Below are 26,664 nucleotides of genomic sequence, written 5' to 3'. Positions count from 1 at the left end.
TCCTAGGAAGGAATCAGCATCAATACAGTTACAGCCCTGTAATTCTGTATTGTTGCCAAACCACCCTCTCTCTGGGTTTCAAATAGCTTCGTACATGGTAAAGAACAGGCATTTCTGTAATGTTGGGCACTGTAAATCACACCTACTTGCATTGCTGTTCTCTAATACTAAAAAGATCCTAGACAACCATGTGATACACTAGGCATCTACAGAATCCTGTGTGAATGTGGCAAAGTTTATTAGTATACCACCAAAAGATTAACACCAGAATAAAAGAACACCAAAAATACTGCAGACTGGGGCAGACTGACAGGTCAGCAGTAGCTGAACATCTGATCAACTTTGACCGGATGCAGGTACTAGTAAGAAAACAGCAGTATTGAGCACAGATCTATAGAGAGGTCACTGAACTTCACAAGTACCACAAGAACATGAACAGAAAAGAGGAGACACTTAGTCTTAGCCATAAATGGACCCTAGTGCTCAGTAACACCAGCATTTTAAGATTCAATAAAGAGGAGGTTGAAATAACAAGTGCTTTTAAGGAAGAAAAAAAAAAGAACTGAACAAGGTGATGGAATAGCTGTAATGAGGTAATTGGGGTGGGATTTGATCAGCAACTAGTTGATTGGAAAAGCCCGACTATAAATACTCTTCTTCTTGTCCTGGCACTGAGATAGGAGTAGGTTCTGCTATAGGCAGGTTGCAATTGTATGTGCTTACAATGTGCAATTGTATGTGCTTTTGAGCTTTTGGCAGGGATATTTGCCTTAGGTTTTTCGTTCCATGCAGTAGTGCATGATATTCCTGCTCCTGGCAGGTTTCAGGATTTCCAGGTGTTAGCTTAGTTATATCTTTCTTTATTCCCTTGATAATGCTCTACAGCAGTGGTTCTCAAACTGGTGGGTTGCTTGATGCTATATGAAGCCTCCAAAGATGAGGGGAAGCTGCGCTCCCCTCACCTCCGGAGGCTTTTCTGAGTCTCGCAGAAGCAGCATGCAACTGTGCGCTGCCTCTTCAAGGCTCAGAATGCCTGAATTGTGAGAGAGACATGACTTCCTGTCCCCTCCAAGAAACTGGAAGTCGTGTCTCTCGCGCAGTTTGAGCATTCTGTGCCTCCCAGAGGTAGCGCACAGTAGAGGCGAGAGGAGTAGAGCTCCCCTCAGCTTTGGAAGCTTGGGGGGATATAAAGGGACCGGTGGTGGCGTCACACAGGCGTCCCACTGCTGGTCAGAGTGTTGCAAAGCAGCACTCACCTGTATTAAATTTTTTGCTTGCTATTCCTACTGTTTTGTTATTGCTTTCTTGATCTGGTTTTGCTTATTTATTCTCTTTTTATTGTTTGACATATACCATCAAGGGTACTTCTTTTGCAGAAGGGCAGTCTAGACCAGAGGGGTCAAATATAAGGCCCACGGGCCAGATGTGGACCTCAGGCTCACCCAGCACCACCATCAGATGCTCTCAACTGCTGAGCTGTGCTGAGGTCTCACTGCTGAAAGGGTGGCCCGGATGATTGGGCTGTCCTATATCTTGAAAATATTATCAAGATTTATGTGTTTTCTCTTCTGTTATTTGCAGCTGACCAGTTCCCAAGTGAAAGAAGTGCTTACTTCTGGTCATGACCTGATTGATGACATCACTTCCTGCTTAATGACATCACTTCCGACACTCAGCAAACATCATGAATGTTATTTGGCCCACTGAATGAAATGGGTTTGACACCCCGGTTTAGAAATTTTACAAATCAAATAACAAAATCAATTACCCTCTTTCCTTCTTCTAGCTATGTGCTTCCCCAGCACTGAGTTGCAGGAGACAAAACTGCTAAGATTTCTTAGCCTGGAATTTTTAGGATTACATTTTTTAGGATGTAAAATTTTAGGAATTTTTAGGATTACATTTACCTTCAATTAGGATCAGCTGACTTCAGGTCCATCCCCCCCCCCCCCATACATCCACTTATGGTTCCTCCAGTATCAATCCAGTAATTCACTGTCTGGTACTTTCACAGGCACTTCTTAGCACCTACGTTCTTTCTTGTTCAACAGAGGTATTAGGGGAGGGCTACTGAATCCTTTCCCAATTCTCTTTTGCATCTTGGTTTTCCAGATTTTCAGCCCAATCCTATGCATATCTACTCAGAAGTCCCATTTACAGTCAATGGGGCTTACTCCCAGGTAAGCATACATAGGACTGCAGCCTTTGTTAATCAACAGCTCCAATCTGTACCATTACATTTTTCCCTGCATCTTTCAGAGAGTTTTCCAACTGCTTCATGTAGCTAATAAATCTCATGCTAATGTTCTGAAGAGAGAAAGGGACAAGCTTGTAACAGTTTCATGTTATCAATAAATTAATTGTCAGATACTGAAGGAGAGACGGATGGGACTTGTAACTGTTTTTTAATAAATTAATTGTTGGGCACTGAAGGACTGAAAAGATTTTTATAATAACTGCTTAGCATTAGATTAGAACAGGATAAATTACACAATGAGGACCTTAGCAGAGTCACAAATATTGATAAAAGTATGGAAAAAGATTGTTACCCATTACTTGGCATGGTGACAGCAAAATAGCTCAGCTGACAGTGATTTCGATGGCTAGTCTAGTTGGAAAAGATGGCTTTTGCTGATAAGAAAAAAAGCCTGTACCCACAAACTTCTCAGCTCGCAGCAAACTTACATCCATATTTATAATTGTTTTTGTAGGAAAAGGCTCTTCAATAGTAAATTATGCAGGGAATGGACAGAGTGGATAGGGAGATGCTCTTTACACTCTCACATAATACCAGAACCAGGGGACATCCACTAAAATTGAGTGTTGGGCGGGTTAGGACAGACAAAAGAAAATATTTCTTTACTCAGCGTGTGGTCGGTCTGTGGAACTCCTTGCCACAGGATGTGGTGCTGGCGTCTAGCCTAGACGCCTTTAAAAGGGGATTGGACAAGTTTCTGGAGGAAAAATCCATTCTGGGGTACAAGCCATGATGTGTATGCGCAACCTCCTGATTTTAGAAATGGGTTATGTCAGAATGCCAGATGCAGGGGAGGGCACCAGGATGAGGTCTCTTGTTATCTGGTGTGCTCCCTGGGGCATTTGGTGGGCCGCTGTGAGATACAGGAAGCTGGACTAGATGGGCCTATGGCCTGATCCAGTGGGGCTGTTCTTATGTTCTTATGTAAACTGGTGAATCTCCTTCTCTGGGCCCTATCAGAAGACTCACAATGTATACCACCTTACCTACATGCAATGTGTCTCTATACACCTTGGTGGACATTTTATTATGTTCTGACTTGCCCATTCTCCAAGGCCCATTCTCCCTCTTCCCAATATTTGAGCAGGAGATGAGTTGCAGCCTACTGCAACAGGAAGCCCCCCCCCCCAACTCTCAGACCCCTGTCCCTTTCCCACTGCAATGTTTGTATCAAGGGCAGGAGTTGTGTGTTCAGTATTTGCCTCAACCAAGCGATGCAAGCACATTCAGGTCACCTGGCAGCCGCTTGAGAGAGTGTATGAGCACTGGGGAACAGGATGGAGGGAGGAAGGGGGAATGAAAACTAATACACAAAGGAGAACATGGAAGTGAATTCGGTCATAATGCTTGCACCACAGTTTCTGCTTACCTGGCGGGGTTCAGGTTCTCCTCTATTCCATAAGCTACCCATGCTACCCAAGAACAAGCCTCTCCTCTAGATTACAAAATGCCAGAGCTTGGGTTTCCACTGGCATGGTGGTTGAGCAGACATACGCTCCTCCCATACACCACATGCTTCACAGAATGTTGCTCTGGAGGCCCCATTCACAATCAACTACACAGAAGTTCCATTCACACAACTTTTCTTCTTTGACAAAAGGAGGAGAAATCTCGTGAATGGGGGCCTCCACGTGATTGTGTCAGCGTGGAAACCCAGGCTCACATGTTTTTTTTAAAATAGGTGGTGACGGGTAAGGCCTCCTAGCATTTCCTCCATTACCCAAGGACCATCCATGGTAACATATAAGCCAGGTCTGAGATATTAAATCCTTCTGAGAATTATCTCAAGGAACATCATATACTGTACCAATTCCTAGAAATCAAAAGCTCCAAACTCCCAAAACGTGAAATGTATTGGCCTCATTTCTGTGGACTGCACAGTCCGGGGAAATAGCCTGGTGAGGGAAGGAAATGAAGACAAGCAAGGGATTTGCTTACTTTCTTTTACTGCCCAGCTGCAAGGTCCCATTGCCGTGGATAATAAATCCAGAAGGAAAAGGAAAAGTCAGGGGAGGTGGGGGAGAAAGAGTCCAAAAATAGCAAGGCCGTTGCAGTATGAAAACAAATATTCTGGCAGTTAAATTCATGAGGAGGAATACTTTGAACGATGGTAAAGAGAAAGTTATTTCAAATCTGACTTCACTGAAGCTGCATGAAATCTGAAGCATTTCTCTTTCCAGTCTCATGGAAACTGGAAGTCAGTGCTGGAGGTTTTTTCTTATCAGCCTGGAATTAAAAAAAAAAAAATACTCCGTGTAGTCCAGGTTCTCAGTTGCAACACTGCTGCAGTGAAATACTAGTTCTTCACTTCCTTCAGATTAAATGGAGAAAAAAATCAGCATTATCCCCTTGAAAGGCATTATCACACACGCATGGGCTACAGACTCCAAAGAAGTCTAATTCCGAAATCAATTGTCCAGAGTTCTGCCAATTTATTTCACTTGCAATTAGTATGCAAACATCCCATTAACTTCACTAAATGGAATTCTGATCAAAAAGCCTACTCTTCCAAGCTATAAGCATCTGCAGCCAGGCACATTCGACACAGCTATGGAGCCCAGAGTTGTCAGTATGTGGCTGAAGTCACCATGCTAAACCAAGCTTATTCCCTTTCTTTGTGCTGCTTCATACTTGCCAATACAGTATTTGGAATGTTTGACTGACTATCCATGGAACTCCGTGCCCTACCTTCACATGTCCCTATCTTCTCCCACTGCATACACTCTTTATCTCTAGGCTTCACTACTTGGTCAACTTCACATCATTTCCAGTCAGCACTTCTGCCATGGTCCAGAAGCAGCTGTCAGTTGACTCTAACTAGATTATTGCACATTGTAATTGAACTTCCAAGCAGACAACTAAAGGCAATTTAGTTAGGCAATTTTCTTAGCGGGGGTGAGTACAAGGACATGAAATCCAGCAAATTAATACCATACATGCTACTTAGTGAGGGTAGGAGTAGACCATTCCCTTGCTCAACTGCACCTTTTTTCAGGAGCATGTATATCTATAGTATTTTTAGAGGCACAAAAAAGTCACCACAACAAAGCTCTCTTTAAAATGTACTGCTGTTTTGCAATGAATCTTAAACACATCCAAAAATCAGGCCATTGAAGCCTTTTTTGTGTTCCCCAAAACCTAAAAAAGGCAGCCTTGGGAATTAGCAAACTATTTTGTTGCCTCCAGACAACACCTACACAATCTTAAGCCACTGCTGTACACTATAGTTCATGCAGAAAACACCTATGCACTTACAGCTTATACATATGTACATTATGTGCAGAAAAGTCCATCAACATGTGGAGGTCAGGAACAAAACCAGTTGATTATCCACATATTTCATGTCATCTGCACAGATTCCCCCTTGAGTCTGTGGTGTAAGGAGTATATACCCCCTGAAAGAATAACATGCAAGACATTTTATATAATCCTGTAAAACTAGAAACCGAGCCTGCCATTTATATTATAGATCGGGGTGCCCAAACCCTGGCCCTGGGGCCACTTGCGGCCCTCGAGGACTCCCAATGTGGCCCTCAGGGAGCCCACAGTCTCCAATGAGCCTCTGGCCCTCTAGAGACTTGCTGGAGCCCGCACTGGCCCGATGTAACTGCTCTCAGTGTGAGGGCGACTGTTTGACCTCTCGCATGAGCTGTGAGATGAGGGCTTCCTCCACTGCTTGCTATTTCACGTCTGTGATGCAGTAGTGGCAGCATAGGAAAGGCCGGCCTTGCTTTGTGCAAGGCCTTTTGTAGGCCTTGTGCTATTGCAAGGCCTTTATTCATTCATCTTTAATATATTCATTTATGTAAACTTATGTAAATTTATTCAAATTTTAAATGTAAATTAATTCTTTTTTCCCCTGACACCGTGTCAGAGAGATGATGTGACCCTCCTGCCAAAAACTTTGGACACCCCTGTTATAGGTGGAAGCTTGAAAATGGCTGCAGGTTCCTGTATACTCTGTGTGTACGTACACACATACACACAGTATACTGCAGCATAAGAGCAGCTCCTTACCCTATTATTCCACCAGCTTTGTCCCAAGACCTTAGGCTATCCATTTCCTATGTGTACTGCATGATATGATCTTGACGACCTGGTTTATTCTGAGAAGGACGAGGAGAAGCCAGCTCATCCTCCCAGTCCCAGCAGACTCTTGTTGAATATACAACTGACTGAAAGCTTCTGAAAGCTTCTGAAAAACCCCATCATGAATCTCTTTTGGAAAGCTGTAGATCAAAGTAGTAAAAGTCCTTCTCAGAATTTTAACTGAGAAGTGCAAGAACCACTTCTAAATCGTTTGGCTGTGAGGAAGAGCCTGGGTTTTTGTACATGGCGTACAGTGTGCATGTTGCACAAGCCCGCCCAGGATGATTCTGGACAAAACTATTGTTTATTGAGTTGAGATTCCCAGTCTATAAAAAGTGGAGAAACAAAGGCCACCTACTTCGCAGAGCAAAAAAACCAATGACAATGAAAAAATAAAAACCAGATGTACATATGCCGGGCAATGCGCTAACTTAATAAGTCATTAACAATAATAACCCCATCAAAATCTGCCTTTGCCTGGAGGAATAATACTGCATTCTCAACTCTGCTCCACTCCTTGCTTCAAATACTAACTGTACTTATTTGGTTGCTCTTCTCATTCTTTCTACAAACCCAGAGCAGAATTTTGTTGCCCTAGGTAAGAAAGGAATCCAGATGGAAACACAAACAACAAGGTTACCCCCGAGGAAAGTATAAATCCTTTTGCCCTATTTAATTGCCTAATTGGGCAATAAAACATGACAAGTAGCAAGCGCACTGGGAAGCTGGGAAACGCTTCTGGTAAGATTAGGTGATTGCATGAGTGGCAAGACACAGGGAAGAAAAAGAGCAGGTAGTAGAACACGTTCAAGCTAAACAGCCACTTGAGAGTCAGATTTGAATGGAAAGGTCTATTCACGCACATCTAAAAACAGGTTGCTGCTAGGGACCAATAAACTGCAAGTCAGAAAACAAAAAATGAGTGAAGTCTGACACCACTGAGAACCAGTAACCTGGACACATGCTCAGACTTCTGATAGAGCCATTCAATATCTAGACATGTCAACTTATGGAGAGAAGCAGGGACAGAAGAGGCGTGTCACCCCTCTCAGCAAGGATCAGTGAGCACAGTTAAGTGGCTGGGTGGACAGCAGATCAGAGGTGGCAGCAGACACGGTGTGGTTCCCCCCCTTCAACCACTGTCTCCTCCAACCAGACACTTGAAAAAGTCATCTCACCAAAATTCATGACTGAGCCAGCCCAGAGTTCTTCACTAGCAGGAACTGCTGTCACTATTGCAAGGCAACTGTTGGGAATTCTTACTCGAAACTAACAAGGAGGAGGCAATGAAGTCCAGGGCCAATTCAGTCAGTATTGTGCAAGTATACAGTTGCAGACTAGTGAGCATCTCCCTGTGTAAGGTCAGTGTGTGCGGCTAGTCAGGCAGCAACTAGTATGGTACCTGAGGTTCCACCAGCTCACTCTGCCTAATCGGACACTGAAAAAAGGAACGAGGTATAAGACTGCAATTCTATACATGCTTTCCTGGGAGCAAGTCTTGGCACTTGCAACACAATTGCACTTACTTCTAAGTAGATTTGCACAGGCTTGCACTGCCAGTCTACTGGTTCCTGGCTCAGCATGGTGTGCCTTGTCAATTTCCAAAAAAAACTGATGGTGTACCTTGACAATTTAGCACCTTGTCAGCATGCCATGAAATGAAAAAGGCTGGAAATCGCTGCCATACAGATATAGGGATATTCCCCATAGTAGAGCACTTAAGGTGCCATTGCTGGATGTTCCCCCCCTCCAATTTTACACTGCTGAAGAAACTACAGGTAGGATGAACAAGCACCTGCACATGATCCTTGAGGGTGGGGGGGAATATCTCATGTCCCAAGAATTTTGCTCAAATATTTGGCTTTTGAACCATAAGGCCATGCCTGTGTGCTGATCAGCAGACTGCTAGCAACATCCACATTGACACAACTTGCACAAGGGAGGGTAGGGCAATGTTGTTCTCTCAGCAGGAAGACTGTGGGCCCAATCCTGCCCAACTGTTCTGCACTGATGCAGCCGCAAGGTAGCCCCTTGAGGAGGCCTCCATGACTCCCCCACCCCAATGCAGGATGCAGCATACATCAACTGCTGGAAATCTGGATAGGACTGGGACCTGTGGTGTGGCAGAATAGCAAAGGAAAGTAGGAGCAGAACCCAAGTCAGAAAGTGAACAGTGTGTGACAGTGTGATAAGAGAGATGATAGGTGAGCCTGGCTTCACTCCGAATACATCCAACTAAAAATCACAAATTGGTCTTTGGTCTACAAGATGAGAAAAAGCAGGGTGGTGACAGAAAAAGAGGCACATGGTGCTGGCGCAGCCACCAATAGCTTGCTCACCTGACTGCCTGGATGACAAACAGGCTAACCTGCTGCAGCAGCTTACTGCACCTACACATTATCCCCATCTCACAACAAGGAAAATGGCACTCATTCAATTCATTGCTGTGCAAAGAACTCCAGTCCTAAAGGTGAGATAGCATCAGTTAATTAAATAACTCATCTGCCCCTTGGAGAGGGAAACTCAGTGCCTCCAGTTGATACAGGTTGAAATACTACCTCACCAGGCTTGGTTCTGGGTTTTGTTTAGAAAAATCTGGTCACTCCAGCTATACTGTTCTCTGTTACTCTTTCTGATTATTAACATAATAGCACAAAGGCTACAACATAGTGGGAACCAAGAACTCGGGTCTTTGGCATGCCAAAACCAAGATGTAGCTACAAAAGCATCCTGACAAGCATTCATTTAAACTTTTGAGGAAATAACAGAGGTACATAAGTAGTACATCATTTATATACTGGGCAAATTTTGTTATTTAAATGTCTAGGATGACACCCCCCCCCCCTGCATGCATCAGCTCTATCCTGTTGCACTGTTTTTGCAGCTACCTGATTCAAATCAGCATTTACTTATTAATTGCTTTGCTGAAGCACAATAATCTCAGTGCAGTATGCAATATGCCAAACCACAAATCACAGATCTAGCTAATAAAGTCTCTAATGGGCAAGGGGGGAAAAACCAATTTGCTTTGCATAACATATACTACAAATGACCCCAACTAAAATGGTCAAAAGACATACAATTGGAAGACTTTTTTAAAGCCATTTCTGCTCAACGCAACAGGGATCAAATGTGTACACCTGTGTGACAGGCAAAAATGGGTTATTTCCATGTAATGTAAAGGACAATATTTTATACAGGTATATACATACACAAATCACATACTCTACTTATACTGAGAACAGGTTTATAAATATAGTTCTTACAGACATTTGAATAGTTTGCATGTAAGTGTATGCTTTGACTTCTATGACATAGTCAAATAATAAGTATCATTTTTTGAGTAAAGAAACAGGCAGCGGAATTACTAGTTGTGTATTTCCATATGCAAGATGTTTCACTACTCAGTAATGCTACTCACACCTAATGATCAATTATGCTTCCATTTGTTTCTGTTCTCTAAGCAACTTCTGTAAAATCTCATCAATTTCATCATAAAACAAATCATCAAATATACAGCTTCAGTGGTAAAAGTCACAGCAGTAAAACCAAGAATTCTGTTAGTGCATTACAAAAGAGAAAGTCGTATACAGGATCATTATAGAAAAACTGACACCAACAACTTGCAAACATTTCTATCTCAGTCAGACCTCAGTTCAATTATTCATGCCTTGGTTAATGTTCATTTCAATTACTGCAACTGCATTTAGGTGGGGCTGCCCTTGAACACTATAAGAAACTTCAACTGGTACAAAAGTATGGTTGCAGAAGTATTAGCAAGTGCAAAATACTGTGATCACATTACACATATATGGCTCTGTTTCAGATGCATTAGTTGCCAGTTTGCTTCCAGGCACAATTCAAGTTATGCCCCAAGAAATGTCCCAACATCGTGAAGGTTAGGAGTAACCCCATCATGCTATATACTGTTGGCTGCAGAATTTCCAGAGAAATGCAATGCAAAAGACCGGATTGAAATATCCCCTTTCCATCGAAAGTTATTGGCAAAAAACCAGAAACAAAAAAATGCATTGAACCGTATGGAAAATGAAACTGAGACATATCGCGCGTTTACTCGCGAGTAGGTGAACTTGCCATAGTTCATAGGAAAGGGCAGGCTGAGAGGAATCCAATGACACCAGAATGGTTCCTATCCAATGAAAGCAGCCCCCCAAAAACACGCAAGAAGGAAGTCCCTCTCTCCAAGCAGATGGATGTATTGAGCCCTATGGAAAGCAAAAGTAAGTCACACAGTCGCATTTACTCGCAAATAAGTAAATGTGCCTTGGCTCCTGGTCAAGTCAGGCAAGGAGGAATGCAAGGCTAGCTGCATGGTCCCCATCTAATGAAAGTGGAGCTCAACAAATGCTCCAGAAGGCAGCCCCCCTCCAAAGAATAAACCAGAGGCTTGAGCTGGTAAGGTGGGCACTGGGAAGGGCTGAAAATCTCACTGCTTTATCTGTGTGGGGGCGGCAGCGGGGGGGTGTTATTGCAGGCAGGCTACAGAGAAAATGCACTTGGTGAAACAGGGCTGGCTTCCCCTTATTTATCTGTTTTTCTTTAATTTAATTATTTATAATTATTTTATTTTGCTTGATGATGTCACTTCCAGCCATGACATCACTTCAGGTGGGTCCTGGGCAGACTGCCATTCTAAAAAGTGGGTCCCAGTGTTAAAAGTTTGAGAACCACTGCCTTAACTCAAAATAGGCCAATGAGACATCCTCGGGGGGGGGGGATGACACCCTAGTGACCAAAATTCTGGAAATTGTAGCTTTTAGGAATAATACCATCATGTTATATACCATTTGATGCAGAATTTCATCCATTGCTTGTGGGGAAATATTCACTGCATTTATTTTCTGGCCATTGTTATTAATTTCATGCCATGACTATTACTATCTCTCAGTTGCACCTACCTCACAGGGTTGTTGTGAGGACAAAATAAGGGGAGGAACCATGTACACCACCCTGAGCTGCTTATAGGAAGGGTGGTATAAAAAGTGAATTAATTAATTAATTAAACAACATAATTAATAATTAATAGTTAAAAGTTAAGTCATATGGGGTGACAAATTTATGGGCCCTGGGTGTCAAATGACCTAGCTACACCTCTGCCTGGTGCCAGCCTCAGCAGGGCTCCCCGCGCAGCACAGAGCCCTCCAGAAGACGATCATGGCCACTTCCAGTTCTGCGATCGTGAAACAGGAAGTGGTCACAATCGCCTTCTGGAGGGCTCTGTGCTGTGTGGGGAGCCCTACTGAGGCTGGCGCCAGGCTCACCTGACCCCCAGGAGGCTGCTGCAGGCATGGGTGAGTGGCAGCGCGCCCCTGCGTCCAGATTAGAGGCGCGATACTGAGCTTCGTGTCTCTGCCTTCCCCCGCCCCTCCCCTTAAGGGAGAACTACCCAGGGTTCTCAGGCTGGGGTGTTGCGACACCCCAGTCTGAAAACCACTGCCATACGCCAAGATCTCTGAGGAGGTTCTCTTGCCTGTCCCACCACTCTCTGAGGTGCAGTTTCAATGGGCATGAGAAAGAGCATTCTTAGTGGGGCCTTGTGCTTCCTCCTATTTATTTTTTTAAGAGGAGAATGAGCCATACTTGTTCCAGTACACCTTTTGATTATTTTTGTATTTTGGTATTTGATAGTGTGCTCTGTTGGTTTTGTTTATGATTTTTTAAATCTCTGTCACCTGTGCTCCCTGAAGAAAAATGGGCTATAAATACTGTATTTTAAAATAAAATAGACCAACATTAGCTTAGATCAAAGGGTAAGAAAATCAAGTCTACAATATAGCTTAGAACTTGTTAGAAGTTAAGAAAAGGCAAAATCAAACAAACTAGTAGGACGGGTAAAGGACAGACCTGTCCTTAGAAATGAATCAAATCAAATCGCCCACATACTTATATTTCAAATGAAAGTAACATGACCATTAGTCATACTGTGGTGCAGATGGAAGCCACTGTTTTCCCACAATCTGCTGAGGGAACACTTGTGAAAACTTTAGACTCCAGACGTGCAAAATACAAAAGAACAGAATTCTCTGTGATGCATGTCAGTTAACACACACAAAACTCTTACAGCAATTAATCAGATTATACATTTTTAACACTTGTGGTCTACCATGCAGTGAATTCAAAAGAAAAGAATACTTTGCCAATGCATTTCCTTCCAAAATTGACCACTTTCAAATACAATGCCGTCTGAATTTTTATTATAAGATGGTTCCAATTTTCCCAGGGCATTTGACAGATCCAAAGATCATCCTGAGGAAGTCAGGCACTCCTGCTTTGATCAATGCAGACAAAATCCAATATATACTGTTTCTCCTACTACTGCAATTTTGCTTTAGAAATCAAGCCATTTCAAAAGAAAGAATTTACAGACTTTATTAAGAATGTATCTCAGAGAGATCCCACTCTATTTCTGTCAATGCATATAGAGCTAGAGGTCTCACAGGGCAGCTTGTCAATTAAAGAATACACTGGTGGTCATGTAGTCTCACAGGGTGGGTGGGTGCGTGTGTGTAAGGAGTTTGTTTTATGTTCAGGGTTATACTGTTTGGAAGAAGAGATGTGGCAATATAGAAATATAAAAGTACTACAATTGAGGAGAGGAACCAGTAACAATCCAGGCGTCCATGGGCGTGCACGGAAATGTTCTATGACCTATTCAATTATCACATTCATACATGTGGCAAGGGATCCCACCACCCCAGACTATAAAGGTAATATGGGAGTTTCATGTCTGCAGCTCAGCTTCAAAGTGATGCATGATAATTGGGCTCTCCCCATTCCGAAGCAGTACTTCTGCTGATGTGCTCAGAGGGAGAGAAAAACTGAGGCCTCAGAAGTCCAGGAAACATATCTGGGAAGAGGCAGACCAAGAGGAATGAGAAATGAAGAAGGTGCTGGGATTGCCCAATTATCACTTTTAGCCACCCTTTTAGCAATGAATTCCTAAGTGCTTGTTTTGATCACCACCTGCTTAATGATGCTTAATGATGTCAGTTCCTGTTTAATGACAACACTTCCAGTCCTTAGTAGGCACCATGAATGCTGTCCAGCCTGTTGTATGAAGTTGACACCCCAGGATTAGACTGTGAGAATGTGAGCACAAGGAGCAGCAAGTAAGGATGGACAGAGTACAGGTGTGCACCACTTAACAAGAGAGATATGTTCTCCGAACAGGTCATTACGTGAACATTCAGTCAAATCTATTGCCTTTGTGGTGTAAACAGACATGCCCTACCAGACACTAGCTGGCTGCACAGGCTACTGGAGGTGGACTGCCTTTTCTTTGCATTAAGAAGAACTGAGCATTGTGTAAACAGACACTCTGCTGCAGGCAATGCGAGACACAATTGCCTCATTAAGAGCATCTTTATTGCACTTTGATCACCGTCATATATGCGGTCCATCGTTAAGTAAACTGTTGTTAAGCAGCACACACCTGTAGTATGAAACAGTGGGAGAATATTAGGTTGCTAAGGGAAACAAAACAAGAGAAGCAAAGCCACAGGCAGGTGGACAGACAGGGTGCTGTAATCCATGGAGAGCTTCAAAGATCAGTCATGGATAAATTCTGCCCCTCTTTCAGAATGGTTCAACTCAAACAAGTTAATCTGGGCCCTGTTTGAAGCAGGGCGAGCTTAACCCATTATGGCCCCATTTAAACTGGGCCACATCACCTCTCCAAGCTGCCATGTCCCTCCATGAGAATCTCTCTTCCCTTTATCATAGTTTGTGGTGGTCTTAGATGCTGCTGGGATATGTCATGACAGCATCTAGGACCTACTGGAGGCCCTGCCAGAAGTTCTCCCCACTGGGTAAGCTCTGGTTCAGGAAAGTGAGGGAGGAAACCGGTCCAAACAAGGCCCACACCAAGTCAAACACACATCTCAAAGATTCACCTTTGTGTTCATCTTAATTAGGTTGGGATACACATATGATTGTTAAAAGCTCTCCCTTTTTGAGCCCCATTGTTTATTATTAAAAATAATGAAAAAGAATTCATGCTGAATATAGAAAGAAACTGGAAGCCAACCTAGAACTGGATCAAAGCATCACATAATCTGGGCTGCAGAAGCAATGAAAGGGTTGGGCAGAAGAGTTTCGATATATAAAAAGACTAAGGTGTGCCAAGGGAAGGCCAAAGAGGAGAAAAGGATTGCAATACTCGATGTGGAAGATGATCATGACATGAAGCTGGTTTCTAACCAAAGGGGATGAATTGGCAAATTTCCACTATGTTGCACAGGAATAAGTAACATACCTAAAAAAATACGAGTACAGTACTAAGGAGAAATCAGAGATAAGCCATGACTTGGACTATAGTCAACAGGACAGATGCAATGCTGCCAAGTAATGCAGGGAGTAATCAAGGAGATGTAGGCTTGGTAGGAAAGATGAGCAGTTCAGTCTTGGACATATCAAGTTTGAAATGGCAAAGCAGCATCCAAGCTGAAATATCAGACAGGCAGTTTGAGATGCAAGACTAACAGAGAAAGGTCTGGGGTGGGCAGGTATCACTGGGTGTCATCAGCATGGTACTACTGGTAGCCATGGAATCTGGCAGGGTCATTCAACATAAAATAGTTGGCCAAAAGATAGCTCATGAGATATATCCAACTCCTGCCTGCTTCCTCCCAGCCCACCAACATTTCCCAGCTCAGAGAGAGAACAACAGAAAAAGAATTGTACGGGGTGGGGGGGGGGAAATCAAGAACCCTATGGAACTCCACTGCAGAGATGAAAGTATGGCTGCTGTCCCAAGGCTGGAAGTTCAAGTTCCCACATGGAAATATATACATGTATTATTTTAAATGCATACTTTAGAAGTAAAAATGAACACAGTCTGATATGATATATATTTCTTCCGAGATCATAGTGGAGCTTAATCCCATAGCGAAGCTTAATTTCAAGTAGACATGCCTCTGAAGTTGCCTTATTATACCATCAGTCCATCTAGCTCAGTATTATATTGTCTTTACTGAAGGGCAGCTGCTCTCCAGGGTTTCAGGCAGAGGTCTTTCCCAGCCCTGTTTGGAGATGCCATGGCTTGCACTTGGGACCTTGCAAAGGCAAGGCAGGTGTTCTATCAATGAGCTACAGCTTCTTCCTGAATGACAGTCTTACTCTGCTTTATTAAAAAGAAAAGACACACATTCACCCAGAGCTTCTCCTTTTGTGATTCTTGTGTTACAAACCAGACATCCTAAATATCTCAATTGCCTGACTAAAATATCTTGTAAGAGAACAAGCTGAATGAAATTAGGCATTAAGTTATCTTTTATCAGTGGCTTTTAAAGGGTAAAAATGTCATTGAGATGAATACAGCTTCTTGAAGCAAAGCAGCCTATTAGCAAGCCACTTCTGATGGCTTATCCTAGACAAGTGCCTTCCAGCTACTGGAAATCAGAATAGGTTTCCTGCCACTTAGAAGTTTTTCAGCGTAAGCCTCAGCCAGTTATCCAAGCAATTCTGTAGCAAGTACAAAAGCTGTTAGGGACAGCCTACATATTACACCCAAAGGGTAAAAGTGAAGGGAGGGAAGCTTAACCCTTTCCTCAACCATTTTTCTGCTCAAAGCTTCTCTCACACACACCCCATCTGCTCCCTTCCCTACAGGATTCCAAGAGTGCGTTTACAAGGGTAAATAAAATACTAGATTGCATGCTTGAAAGTTCCTCCATTTAAAAATTCCTTTGCAAGTACAAAACTATCATGTTTGGGAGATGCAGTCATCCAAGGCTTTTCTCTATCATGCTATTTTTCTGAATGTAAGAAGTTGAGAGTCCCGTTCTCCCCACCACCAACACCCAGGTGGTGCATTCAAATATGCAACCTCCCCTTTGCAGCATGATTGCGATCCTCCGGGAAAAGTTTTACTACTTGGATGGCCTCTGTTGGCCATGAACAGAGGCATCAACTGTAACCAAGCCTCAGACTTCAGCAATTTTCATCCAGTATGCCATAGCATATTGGTGTGACAAAAATGGCCCACAGGTGTGCCATGGGAGTTTTGGAGACAGTAATTTATTAATAGGGCCACTGGGAGATGCCAATCCTCCACCAGCAGTGCAGTGTGCCTTGTCAATTGTCAGAAATCTTATGATGTGCCCTGAAAAATCACCATGTTAGAAGCTCGAAGGCAGAACAAATGTCCATTTACTGTGTGGGAATTCACTCACTTGGGATTTGTTTTGTGGTTGTTTTTCACATGAAAATACAAATCAAATATTTGTTCACTCATGGGAAATCTCAGTCAGATCCTGCCTTGTCTGAGTCAATCATCTTGCAGAGGTATTCAGATCTATTTCCAAACACACATATGTAAAACACTACCACATGAATTCCCAATCAAACGTTAACTGAACCATGGGGGGGGGGGGGGAATGGTAATCACCAAGGAGGCGTGGAGGAACCCTATCAACTATGTGGGAAAACAAATCATGGGTGAAAAAAACCATGTGGAATTGTACTCAGGAATAAAAGCCACATAAATATTGCAAAACCATGTGATAAAAGTAACATGTGCTCTAACTCTCGATCTTCCACCCACTTCTGCAACACGAACTCCATGAAACTGAAGGGGCTTACTCTAGAGCCCAAACCCCGGCCCAGGGGCCACTTGCAGCCCTTGGGGACTCACAATCCAGCCTGCAGGGAGTCCTCAGTCTCCAATGACCATCTGGCCCTCCGGAGACTTGCTGGAGCCCATGCTGGCCTGAAGCAACTGCTCTCAGTGTGAAGATGACTGTTTGACCTCTTGCATGACCTGTAGGATGAGGGCTCCCTCCACTACTTGCTGTTTCATGTCTGTGATGCAGCAATGGCAGTGAAGGAAAGGCTAGCCTTGCTTTGTGCAAGGACTTTTATAGGCCTTGAGCTATTGCAAGACCTTCATTCATTTATACAAGTTCCATCTCCAATATATTCATTTATGTAAATTTATTCTAATTTAAAATGTAAATTAATTCAGCCCCCGACACAGTGTCAGAGAGATGATGTGGCCCTCTTGCCAAAAAGTTTGGACACCCCTGCTCTAGAGAGTCACCTTGAGAACCCATCATTCCACAACTAACACAGAGCAACAACTTCCCACACAAATGTTGAAATTAATAAGGTGAATACAAAAATTCACTGCCAACAAATCACCCAATAGCTTCCTTTCCTAAGATTCTTTTTTACAACCTAATGAAACAGAGTGCAGGGAAAAGAATTACAGATAAAAAGGATCAAGCAAAAAGATTGCAACCAAATGGTAACAAGGATACTCAAGGAATTCCAGATCAAAGTTTGTGCTGTCCTGCATGTTTAAGGGGGCAAAAAACATAATGAAACAAAGCAGATCACAGTCAAGGCAATCAGCAAGATTCACAGCATCTCCTAACATTTCCATTCATTTACAGTACTGCATAAGACTGAGAAGCAACAATAAGAAAGAAGGATGAAAAGCTTTAAGTCTTTCTGAACTGGCACATATAATAATGTTAACTTTTATTTTCAGAATATCATTTTTGGTCCTAACACTGCTGGGCTCTTGTGAAATTAACAGACAATAAGAATTCTGACTATTCACAAAACTTGGTTTCCAAAAATTATTTTAACCACACAGAAATCTTTATCCTGGATCAGACAGGCCAAGAAGGAGGTGAAGCCAATAGTAGTAAGTGGTATAGACAGGTTCAAGATGTATCAGAATACAAGTCGTGTCTCGTTATCTGCTAGGGTTCTGTTCCAGAACCACTAGTGGATTAAAAAAATCTGTGGAAAAACAGTGGGGAAATAGATTTAAAGATGCATTTTCAGGTTTCTTGCCCCTCCATTGCTCCTAATAAGGTCGTGTCTTGACATTCACAGGGGTTTGATTCTGGGACTCCCTGCTGATAGCATAAAATGTGTTAAATAAAAGCAATTTCAAAAAAATTAAAAAGTGTGTCCCTTTACAATTGTGGTTTAAAAATAGTTTTTTTTTTAATTGCAGAGAGGCAGTCAGCAATTAGAAATGCAAAGGACCCCATGCCTTTGCCTGGCTCAGCTGAAGAATGGAATGATCACTTGCATGACTCTCTCTACAACAGTAAGAAAAGCAGTTTTTAAACTGATTTTGAAGAGATGTATTTTCCCCTTCTCCAGGGATCAGCACATTCTTTCTCATTTGCAGTGGCCATTCATGTTGAGTCAAATCTGTGTATAAAAAATCAGTGTATAACAAGGTTGGACCTGTACACTGATTTCAGTCCAAAAAGGCACCTCCCCCCCCCCCATTTTGTGAAACAACCTACCAGATGAATAACAGCATGTCAGTTCTGGGGAGATGACCTTAACTCAGTGGTATAGCATCTGCTTTGTATGTAGCAAGTCCTAGGGTCAGTAGGGTTGGAAAACCCCATCTGAAATCCTGGAGAGTCATGACTGTGAAGTATGACAATATGTAGAAGCTGTACTTCATATGTAGTACTACAGTCTTACTTCATATGTTCATAAGGCTTCCTATAGTCACATTCCACATATTACTTCATATGTTCATATTCCACACATATTCCACACATTACTTCATATGTTCATATTCCACACATATTCCACACATTACTTCATATGTTCATATGTTCATAAGGCTTCCTATAGTCACATTCCACAAGCACAAACATGCATGTTTAATTCATTGCCCTTACAATTGCACACAGAAGCTTACAATCAGTCCTTATAACTACACTGTCAGGTAGAGAGAGAAACAACTCAAAGAAGGTCAGCCAGTGGTTAGCTACAGCCAAGTGAGGACTTGAACCATATCTGTACCCACACACTCTGTTAGCAGCACAGGCAGGACAACAAATGAGCACCAGATGAGTAAAGCAAGCAAACCATGCCATGGGCTGCAAGGGACAGCAAAGGGCAAAACAGTCATATTCCAATCCGACCAATATGACTCTCCAAGTACAACCTGTCTGCCAACACCCTTCTCCCCATCCACTTCCCATCATGGGTGCCTTAGAAAATAAAAATGTGAAGGGGGGGACCATTACTTATTATCTTTAGCAGATCCAAGTTTTAAACTAAAACAAAATTTTAAACTTTGTTTTGCAAAACAAACCCCAAAGGCAGTGTTCATTGTAAGTCATAGACAAAAATAGCATTTCTCATAACTCATCACTTTCACTTTCTTTTTAATTACAGTACTGATCTCTAGTATTTAAAAAACCACACACATGCACGCAACCTAATTTATACACAGCTGAGACAGACTAGCAGGAAATCTAGGAAAGGACAACTATGAACTGAGCTCAAAAATGTCTATCCTTACATAATCTACAACACATTCCTACACAACCTGCTAAATTCCATAAAGTGCCCCAGTACGTAATAAAGCACTTCTCAGAATCAAACATAACACTGTCGCTATTTAAGATTTATTTTGGAGAAGAATTTCTCTTTTGATCCAAGCCATGTCACAACCACAAAAACATCACTTTCTGCTTTATGTATATACCATACAGCACAAATTAACGCACTTGTCTTTAAGCTCCTGAAAGGTAATACAAGAATATTCATTGCTGAATAAGACTGTGCAGTAGGATCAATGTCATAAAAGTACTTCTAGTTAATTCAGCATAAAAGCTATTCGATCCAGATCTTTAATATGTGCATACGTTTCTGTGCAGGTAAGACTGTGTCAAACATGAATGGTTTTTCCCTACCTACCGTATTTTTCGCTCTATAAGACGCACCTGACCATAAGACGCACCTAGTTTTTAGAGGAGAAAAACAAGGAAAAAATATTCTGAACCAAATAGTGTAATAAAATATTTAATAAACTATAACAGAATAACATTTGAACCATGTAAAGTGAACAGCAGTCAACAGTGGCATTAAGAACCATTATCACTGTCATTAACAAATGGAGAGACTTAAAGGTTTGAGTACTCTAGTTTTCTGGAAATCCCAAGAACTCATCATCACTAGAGTCAGAATTTATGAAGCTCACAAAAGCAGGTGCACACAAATAGGGGATCACATTATCTTTCTGCTACAATGATGTTCTGCCAAATCCCAATCCACTGGGCCTCGTGCCCGCTTAAGGCTGATCAGTCCCCCTTGTGCAACTCACCAGTGCAGCAAGCAAAAATGAGTCCAGTTCCAGTCCACAGATGCCAAGTAAATCAGTCCCATCATTCAGAGTTACCAAATCAGAGTCCAGAGCCAATAAGCCAAATTACAGTCCAAGGTCAGGTTCCAGGTAGGTCAGTTAAATCCATCAGGGTATACAAGTCCAGCCACAGTCAGATTCCAAATTCAATAAACCCAGTCAGTCCCCCCCCCTCCAACCCTTTCTGCCTCTGGTACTCCTTATATCCCTGAGGGCCCTATTGCCTTCCAGTGGCTGCAGCTGTGCCCAGGATGCCCAGGCCTTACCCTTAAAGGGGCCACTGCTGACACCACATCTACCTCCTCACCAGATCTTCCTGGATTCCAATACAAGGGGGGGGGGAGCAGATCTCTATACAGACCAGTGCAAAAACAGGGGAAAGGTGTGGGGGAGGTAAGATCTCTGTATAGGCATCACAGCAAGACCAATGCAAAACCCCTTGCACACAGAACCAACAGATGGAAGTGGGGGGGGGGGGTGCAGATCTCCATATATAGCAGTGCAAAAGCAGGGGAAAAGTGTGGGGGAGGTAAGATCTCTGTATAAGCATCACAGCAAGACCATTGCAAAACCCCTTGCACACAGAACCAACAGATGGAAGTGGGGGGGGGCACAGATCTCTATACATAGCAGTGCAAAAGCAGGGGAAAAGTGTGGGGCAGGTAAGATCTCTGTATAGGCATCACAGCAAGACCATTGCAAAACCCCTTGCACAGAGAACCAACAAATGGAAGTGGGGGGGGGGGGGCGCAGATCTCCATACATAGCAGTGCAAAAGCAGGGGAAAAGTGTGGGGCAGGTAAGATCTCTGTATAGGCATCACAGCAAGGCCATTGCAAAACCCCTTGCACACAGAACCAACAGATGGAAGTGGGGGGGGGCGCAGATCTCCATACATACCAGTGCAAAAGCAGGGGAAAAGTGTGGGGCAGGTAAGATCTCTGTATAGGCGTCACAGCAAGGTCATTGCAAAACCCCTTGCACACAGAACCAACAGATGGAAGTGGGGGGGGGCGCAGATCTCCATACATACCAGTGCAAAAGCAGGGGAAAGGTAAGTCAGCCCCAGTAGAGCCAATGGGGCTCACTCCCAGGGATGAGTGGACAGGAGAAAAGCCTGCCAGCGCCTCCTCTCCCAGGGAGGAGCCCGTCTCAGTCCCTGGGCTCCCTGGACTCACTCCCTAGGCTCGCTCCCTGGGCTCACAAGCCTGCCAGGGGCTCACTCCTAGGGATGCGTGGACAGGAGAGAAGCCCGCAATTGACTCATTTCGCCTGGAGATGGACTGGTAGCTCGAGGATCGACATAATGAGCACCCCTGCTCTAGGGGCTTGCTCAGCAAGACTGCCATCCCACCCACGCTTTCCTGGGAGTGAGCCCCAGTGACGCTGAGACTTACTTCTGAGTAGACACGTGGGCTTTCTCAGCGAGCCTGCCACCCCACCCACGCTTTCCTGGGAAGCGGAGCCGAGCAGAGCGGGCAGGGGGCGGGGCCAGGGGCGGAGTTTTTTTTTTTTTTTTTGCAGTATTCGCTCCATAAGACGCACACACTTTTCCCCCCACTTTTTTGGGGGGAAAAAGTGCGTCTTATAGAGCGAAAAATACGGTACTTCTGCCTACTCATTAAAGGGAAGAGGAGCCGTTGTTGGTGTTAGCTATTTGAAACCTGACATGAAAGCTGCCTTTCTGCCTAAGCCTTTCCAGTTCTTAGTCACAGTTACAGATTTCTCCATACATTCAGCATAGTAACCAATTAACAACCAGCAAAGCGAAGCATCTGTGAACCACTGCTTTCCAAATTAACAAACACTGATGAACAAAACAACAGGAGCTTAGTCTGCCTCCCCTTCACCTACCCTGACTTGCACCTGCTGAAAATTGGCCACATAGCCAGAATTACCAGGGCTCAATTTCCAGGGCTTTCAACGTACCAGGGCTACACTTTCATTGGAGTGAGTTCCATTGAACATAATGTGACATCTGAGTAGAAATGCATAGGATTGCACTGTAAATCAAGTGTTTCCTCAGGGTCATCAGTGTAGGAACAAGTGCTCTTTACCAACACAATTTTTCCTTCATTTTTTAAATATATGTAAATAGAATCATGTTTTCATTCTCAGAATTTCAAGCAACTGTAGAAGAAACTCAGATTCAATCATCTCAAACTCTTTTCCTGTTACATATAAGTCTAACACTGGCTTACTGCTGCAACTACCACTGGAAGAGCTACTGTACATACTTGCTTTCCTATCAGTAGAGTAAACTCAACTCTGGTGTAAAATTTAAATCCAATTTGAAATCAAATTATAAGATTCTGCAGTTGTTTAAAGCAGCAAGCAATAAAAAGGGCAACATACAAACAAACGCAGGATTTGGAGTAACTACTGCTATCCTAGAGATAGCTAATTAGCTTAATATGATCTCCTCAGGTGTAGCATCCTCTATAATCCTTTAAAAGCATCAGACAGATTGGCCTAACATTGCCACTGCAGCATGGAAAGGGATAAATGCCCTTAACATGATAAACTAGAAGCAAAATAGTTACTCCCCAAATAGACCAAGTTACTCCACAGAAAAAGAAAGCATGAATTCATCAGCTGGCTGCTACTGAGTTCTTACATGCATTTGACAGGCACAACTTAATATCCTTTAAATAAAGTTCTAAGCAATGGTGGTCCAAGCTGATCCACAGCCCAAAATGGTAGCTGATGTGCTGTTCACCCACTTCCTGCCAGTGTACACACCAACTCTGCCCTCCCCATAGCAAGTGCAGAGGTGGACCCTGTTCCTCCCCACCCATCACTTTACAAGAAGCAGCAGGGGGGAGGCAGTAATCCTTTTGCCAATCACAAAGAAAAGGACTGTAGAAGCAGCAGAACTGAAAGAGGAGATCACCACCACCACCCTCTTCTCCTGGGCTTGTTGACTGGACAGAGCAAGTAGGCAGGTGGATGCAAACTGCAGGCAACCCCCCTCCCCAGATTTTAGCCTCCCCCAACTTGTCACTCAAAGTTCTCATTTTAGTCAGCCCCATGGATGGGTCACCTTGATCCAAAGTCTAGATTAGAAAATACATTCAAGCTGCCATGTCATAGCCTAGTCCAAGTGTGTCAAACATAAGGCTGCTGGCCAAAGGAGTCCGTCCCCCCAGACTTGTTTTAAGCAATTTATCCAGCTCCTGTCATAATTGGGCTCCCTCTTATCTTGAAAATATGAACAAGATTTGTACATTTTCTTTTCTGTCATTTGCAGCTAATTTGTTTCAATGTGAGAACAAAGTGCTTATTTCTGGCCATCATCTGCTAAATGATGTCACTTCCTGCTTAGTAAGTACTTCCAGCCTTCAGCAGGCAACATTAATGCTAACTTTGGCTATCTGTATGAAATAGGTTTGACACCCCTGGCCTAGCCTATCACACAGACCCATATGTTTACACATAAATTGGTTATAAACATCACGCCTTCCAGCCAATCACCCAAGATCATTATTAAATATAGGCATTCTTAGAGGTTGCACACTGAACACAAATCATATTAAGAAAGCATTCAGACAAACATATCTGAGTGGACTGTGTTTCAGGTGCCAATCTTTCAAACACTAAATATTTTCAGGGGCAGCACAGTCATGAAGCCAACTGAAACAGCCACTTCCAGTGGTGAGTTGGGGGAGGTGGCAAACCAGTAAGGGTACCCAGCAACCTCCACTCTCCTATCACCTTTCTGGGCCTGTTGCTTTGCTCAGCCTCTCCAGTCTACCTTTGAGTGTGACCTCCTTGTGCTGTGACCACCACCACCCTTTTCCCAAGTGCTCTCCTGTGTGTGGGGTCAAAGGGCCACTGCCTTTCCTCCCCCATAACTCCTTGTAAAGTGGTTGGGTGGGAGGAACAGGATCCTCCCAGTCTGGCACCTGGACTGGCACCAAGGAGCAGTGAAAAGGTGGCTGGGTTAGTGGAGTGGGACAAATACTACAGTGAGATAAGTGCTGGCATTGGGGAGAGGATACTGACACATACACTGGGTTAAACAGAACTGGGGACATAACAGCTCACCTGCCATTTCAGGCAGCAGATCAGCTTGGGCCACCCCTAAATGTTTTTTTGTCTCTGGCCAAGACAATGGACCATGTGGTCAGCCATCCCCTCACTGGCCATCAGAAGAGAAGGTGGGCATCACTTCTGTTCATCCCCAGATTGAGGGCCCAATTCTATCCAATTTTCCAGCACTGATGCAGCTGTGCCAAAGGGGTGGGTGCTGCATTCTGTGGTGGGGAGGGCAGTCACAGAGGCCTCCAGAAGGTAAGGGAATGTTTGGTCTCTTACTTCAGGGCTGGAAAGCTGACAGGATTGGGCCCTAAAACTCTTCTGATGTAAGAGTAGCATTAACTATTGTGGCTTCTCTTCTGCCACAAAGCATCTTCGACCTGCAGCTGAATCTCAAAACTTTTTTTAGAAAAAAAATAAATCAGAAGTAGTTTAATTAAGCCATTTCTGTGCAATGTTGCATATACACAACAAGGACCAAAAGTGTACACCTGTGGGCCAGGCAGAAACCGGTCTTGCTCTCTTGTTGTCACTGTGCTGTGAAACAAGGCTGCAATCCTAACCACACTTTCCTGGGAGTCAGTTTCCTCCACTGACTATAACGGGACTTAATTCTGAGTAGACAAGTATAGGATTCGGCTCCAAGATGGCACTCCTCTCCACACCTACCTGCGAGTAAGCCCTATTGACTATAAGGGGACTTACTTCTGAGTAGACAAACCTAGGATTGGGCTCAGCCCTCAATGCATCATCCCTCTTTGGGCCCATTGCTTGCTACCATAACAGGTAAACCTGAAGGCATTCTAAACCGCGGGTCAGGCGCCCGCTCCCCTCCAGCGCTCCATCCTGGAGCTGGTTTTCCTCCTGGAAAGAGCTGGCGCCCCTTGACACGCCTTTTTGCGCGGAACGCCTCCCCAAGAAGTTGCTGGTAAACCGAAGAAGCGCCCCGGACGCGCGTGTTTGCACGAAGTGGGCACCTCTGCTCGAGTGAGAGGCAGCAGCAAAGCCCTGGAGAGCCAAGAGGTGCACAGGGCGGGGTGTGCAGTCATTGTTTCCTTCGCCATGCAGGGCAAACGTCACGTGTGAATGGTACCACCCTCACCTCAGGAGGGAAAAAGGCAGCACACGCACACCCCAGACTCACTCACACATGCTCAGACTTACCCCACACTCACTCACACACAGTCACACTTACCCACCCCCACCCTCCCTCACCCCACACTCACTCACACTCTCACACACACGCACACCCACTCACGCCCAGAGGGAATGAACGAGGCGCTACCTTGATGATGCTGCTCCTCCGAGGGGTGGCCCGGGCAGCTTCGAGGAGCCCGGCTTCGGGGTCCGCGGCGGTTGGAACCGCCAGGCTGCTGCCGCCGGGAAAGCGCTCGGTGGCGGCGGCGGCCCCGGCCAGCGAGACTCCGCTCCTGCGCTCACGTCTCCTCCCCGCGGGCACCTCGGAGGCTCCGGGCTCCGGGCACATCTCCGAGTCGTCCTCGGCGGCGCGCCCCAGCGCCGGATGCTCCCGGCTGCCCGCGGCGTCTGCCATCGCGCCCTCGCCCAACAAAGCCCGGGCGCCGCAACTCTCCCAGGCGTTCCTCGCTTCCCGCTCCCGATCAGTGCACGGGAGCAGCCAGCCGCCCAGCGGGAGTCATGCTGTTGCCTCTGCTCCCGCCCGAACTCGGCCGCCCGGGGGCCGTGCAGGCTGGCTCTGAGCGCGGGCGGGCGGGGAGGCGCTCAACTTGGACAATGAGCGAATTCTCCGTGGCGGAGGCAGCCCAGCCCAGCCCCTGCAGACGCACACGCACGAGCCACCCGGGAGCGTCCTCGCTGGAGCCCGGTGCGCGCCTCCCTCCGAGGATGCGACCCTTCCCCTGGCAGCCGCTCACAGCAACGTGCAGCCAGGCAGCGCGCCCGCCAACGGGCAGGAAGTGCTGCCGCTGCCGCTCTTACTCCTGTGTTGTGACAAAGCCAGGCTTGTTTTGACAAGCGAGCCTGACAGGCACAGCCCCGCGCCACTTACTACAGGAGCAGCTTCCCGGTGGGGACCTCTGCGGCCAATGGACACCCTGCGGGGCGTGGCCGTGCGTGGGCTCCTCTCCCTCTGGAGACAGCCCCACTGGTG

General features: G+C 44.7%; 1 protein-coding gene across 1 annotated transcript in view; it reads right to left on the bottom strand.

The window, feature by feature from the left end:
- Window positions 1-26,461, bottom strand: part of PLCL1 (phospholipase C like 1 (inactive)) — a 181,555-nt gene extending 155,094 nt beyond the window's left edge. Inside the window, exon 1 of the mRNA XM_066617874.1 lies at window positions 25,822-26,461. Coding sequence (XP_066473971.1) covers window positions 25,822-26,088 — 267 coding nt within the window. The 5' untranslated portion in view covers window positions 26,089-26,461. The remainder of the gene's footprint in view (window positions 1-25,821) is intronic.
- Between the last annotated feature and the right edge of the window lie 203 nt (window positions 26,462-26,664).

Source organism: Tiliqua scincoides, chromosome 1 (genome assembly GCF_035046505.1).
Source record: "Tiliqua scincoides isolate rTilSci1 chromosome 1, rTilSci1.hap2, whole genome shotgun sequence".
NCBI lineage: Eukaryota > Metazoa > Chordata > Lepidosauria > Squamata > Scincidae > Tiliqua > Tiliqua scincoides.
The sequence above is the reverse complement of the archived record's forward strand: the minus strand, read 5'-3'. Positions and strand labels throughout refer to the sequence as shown.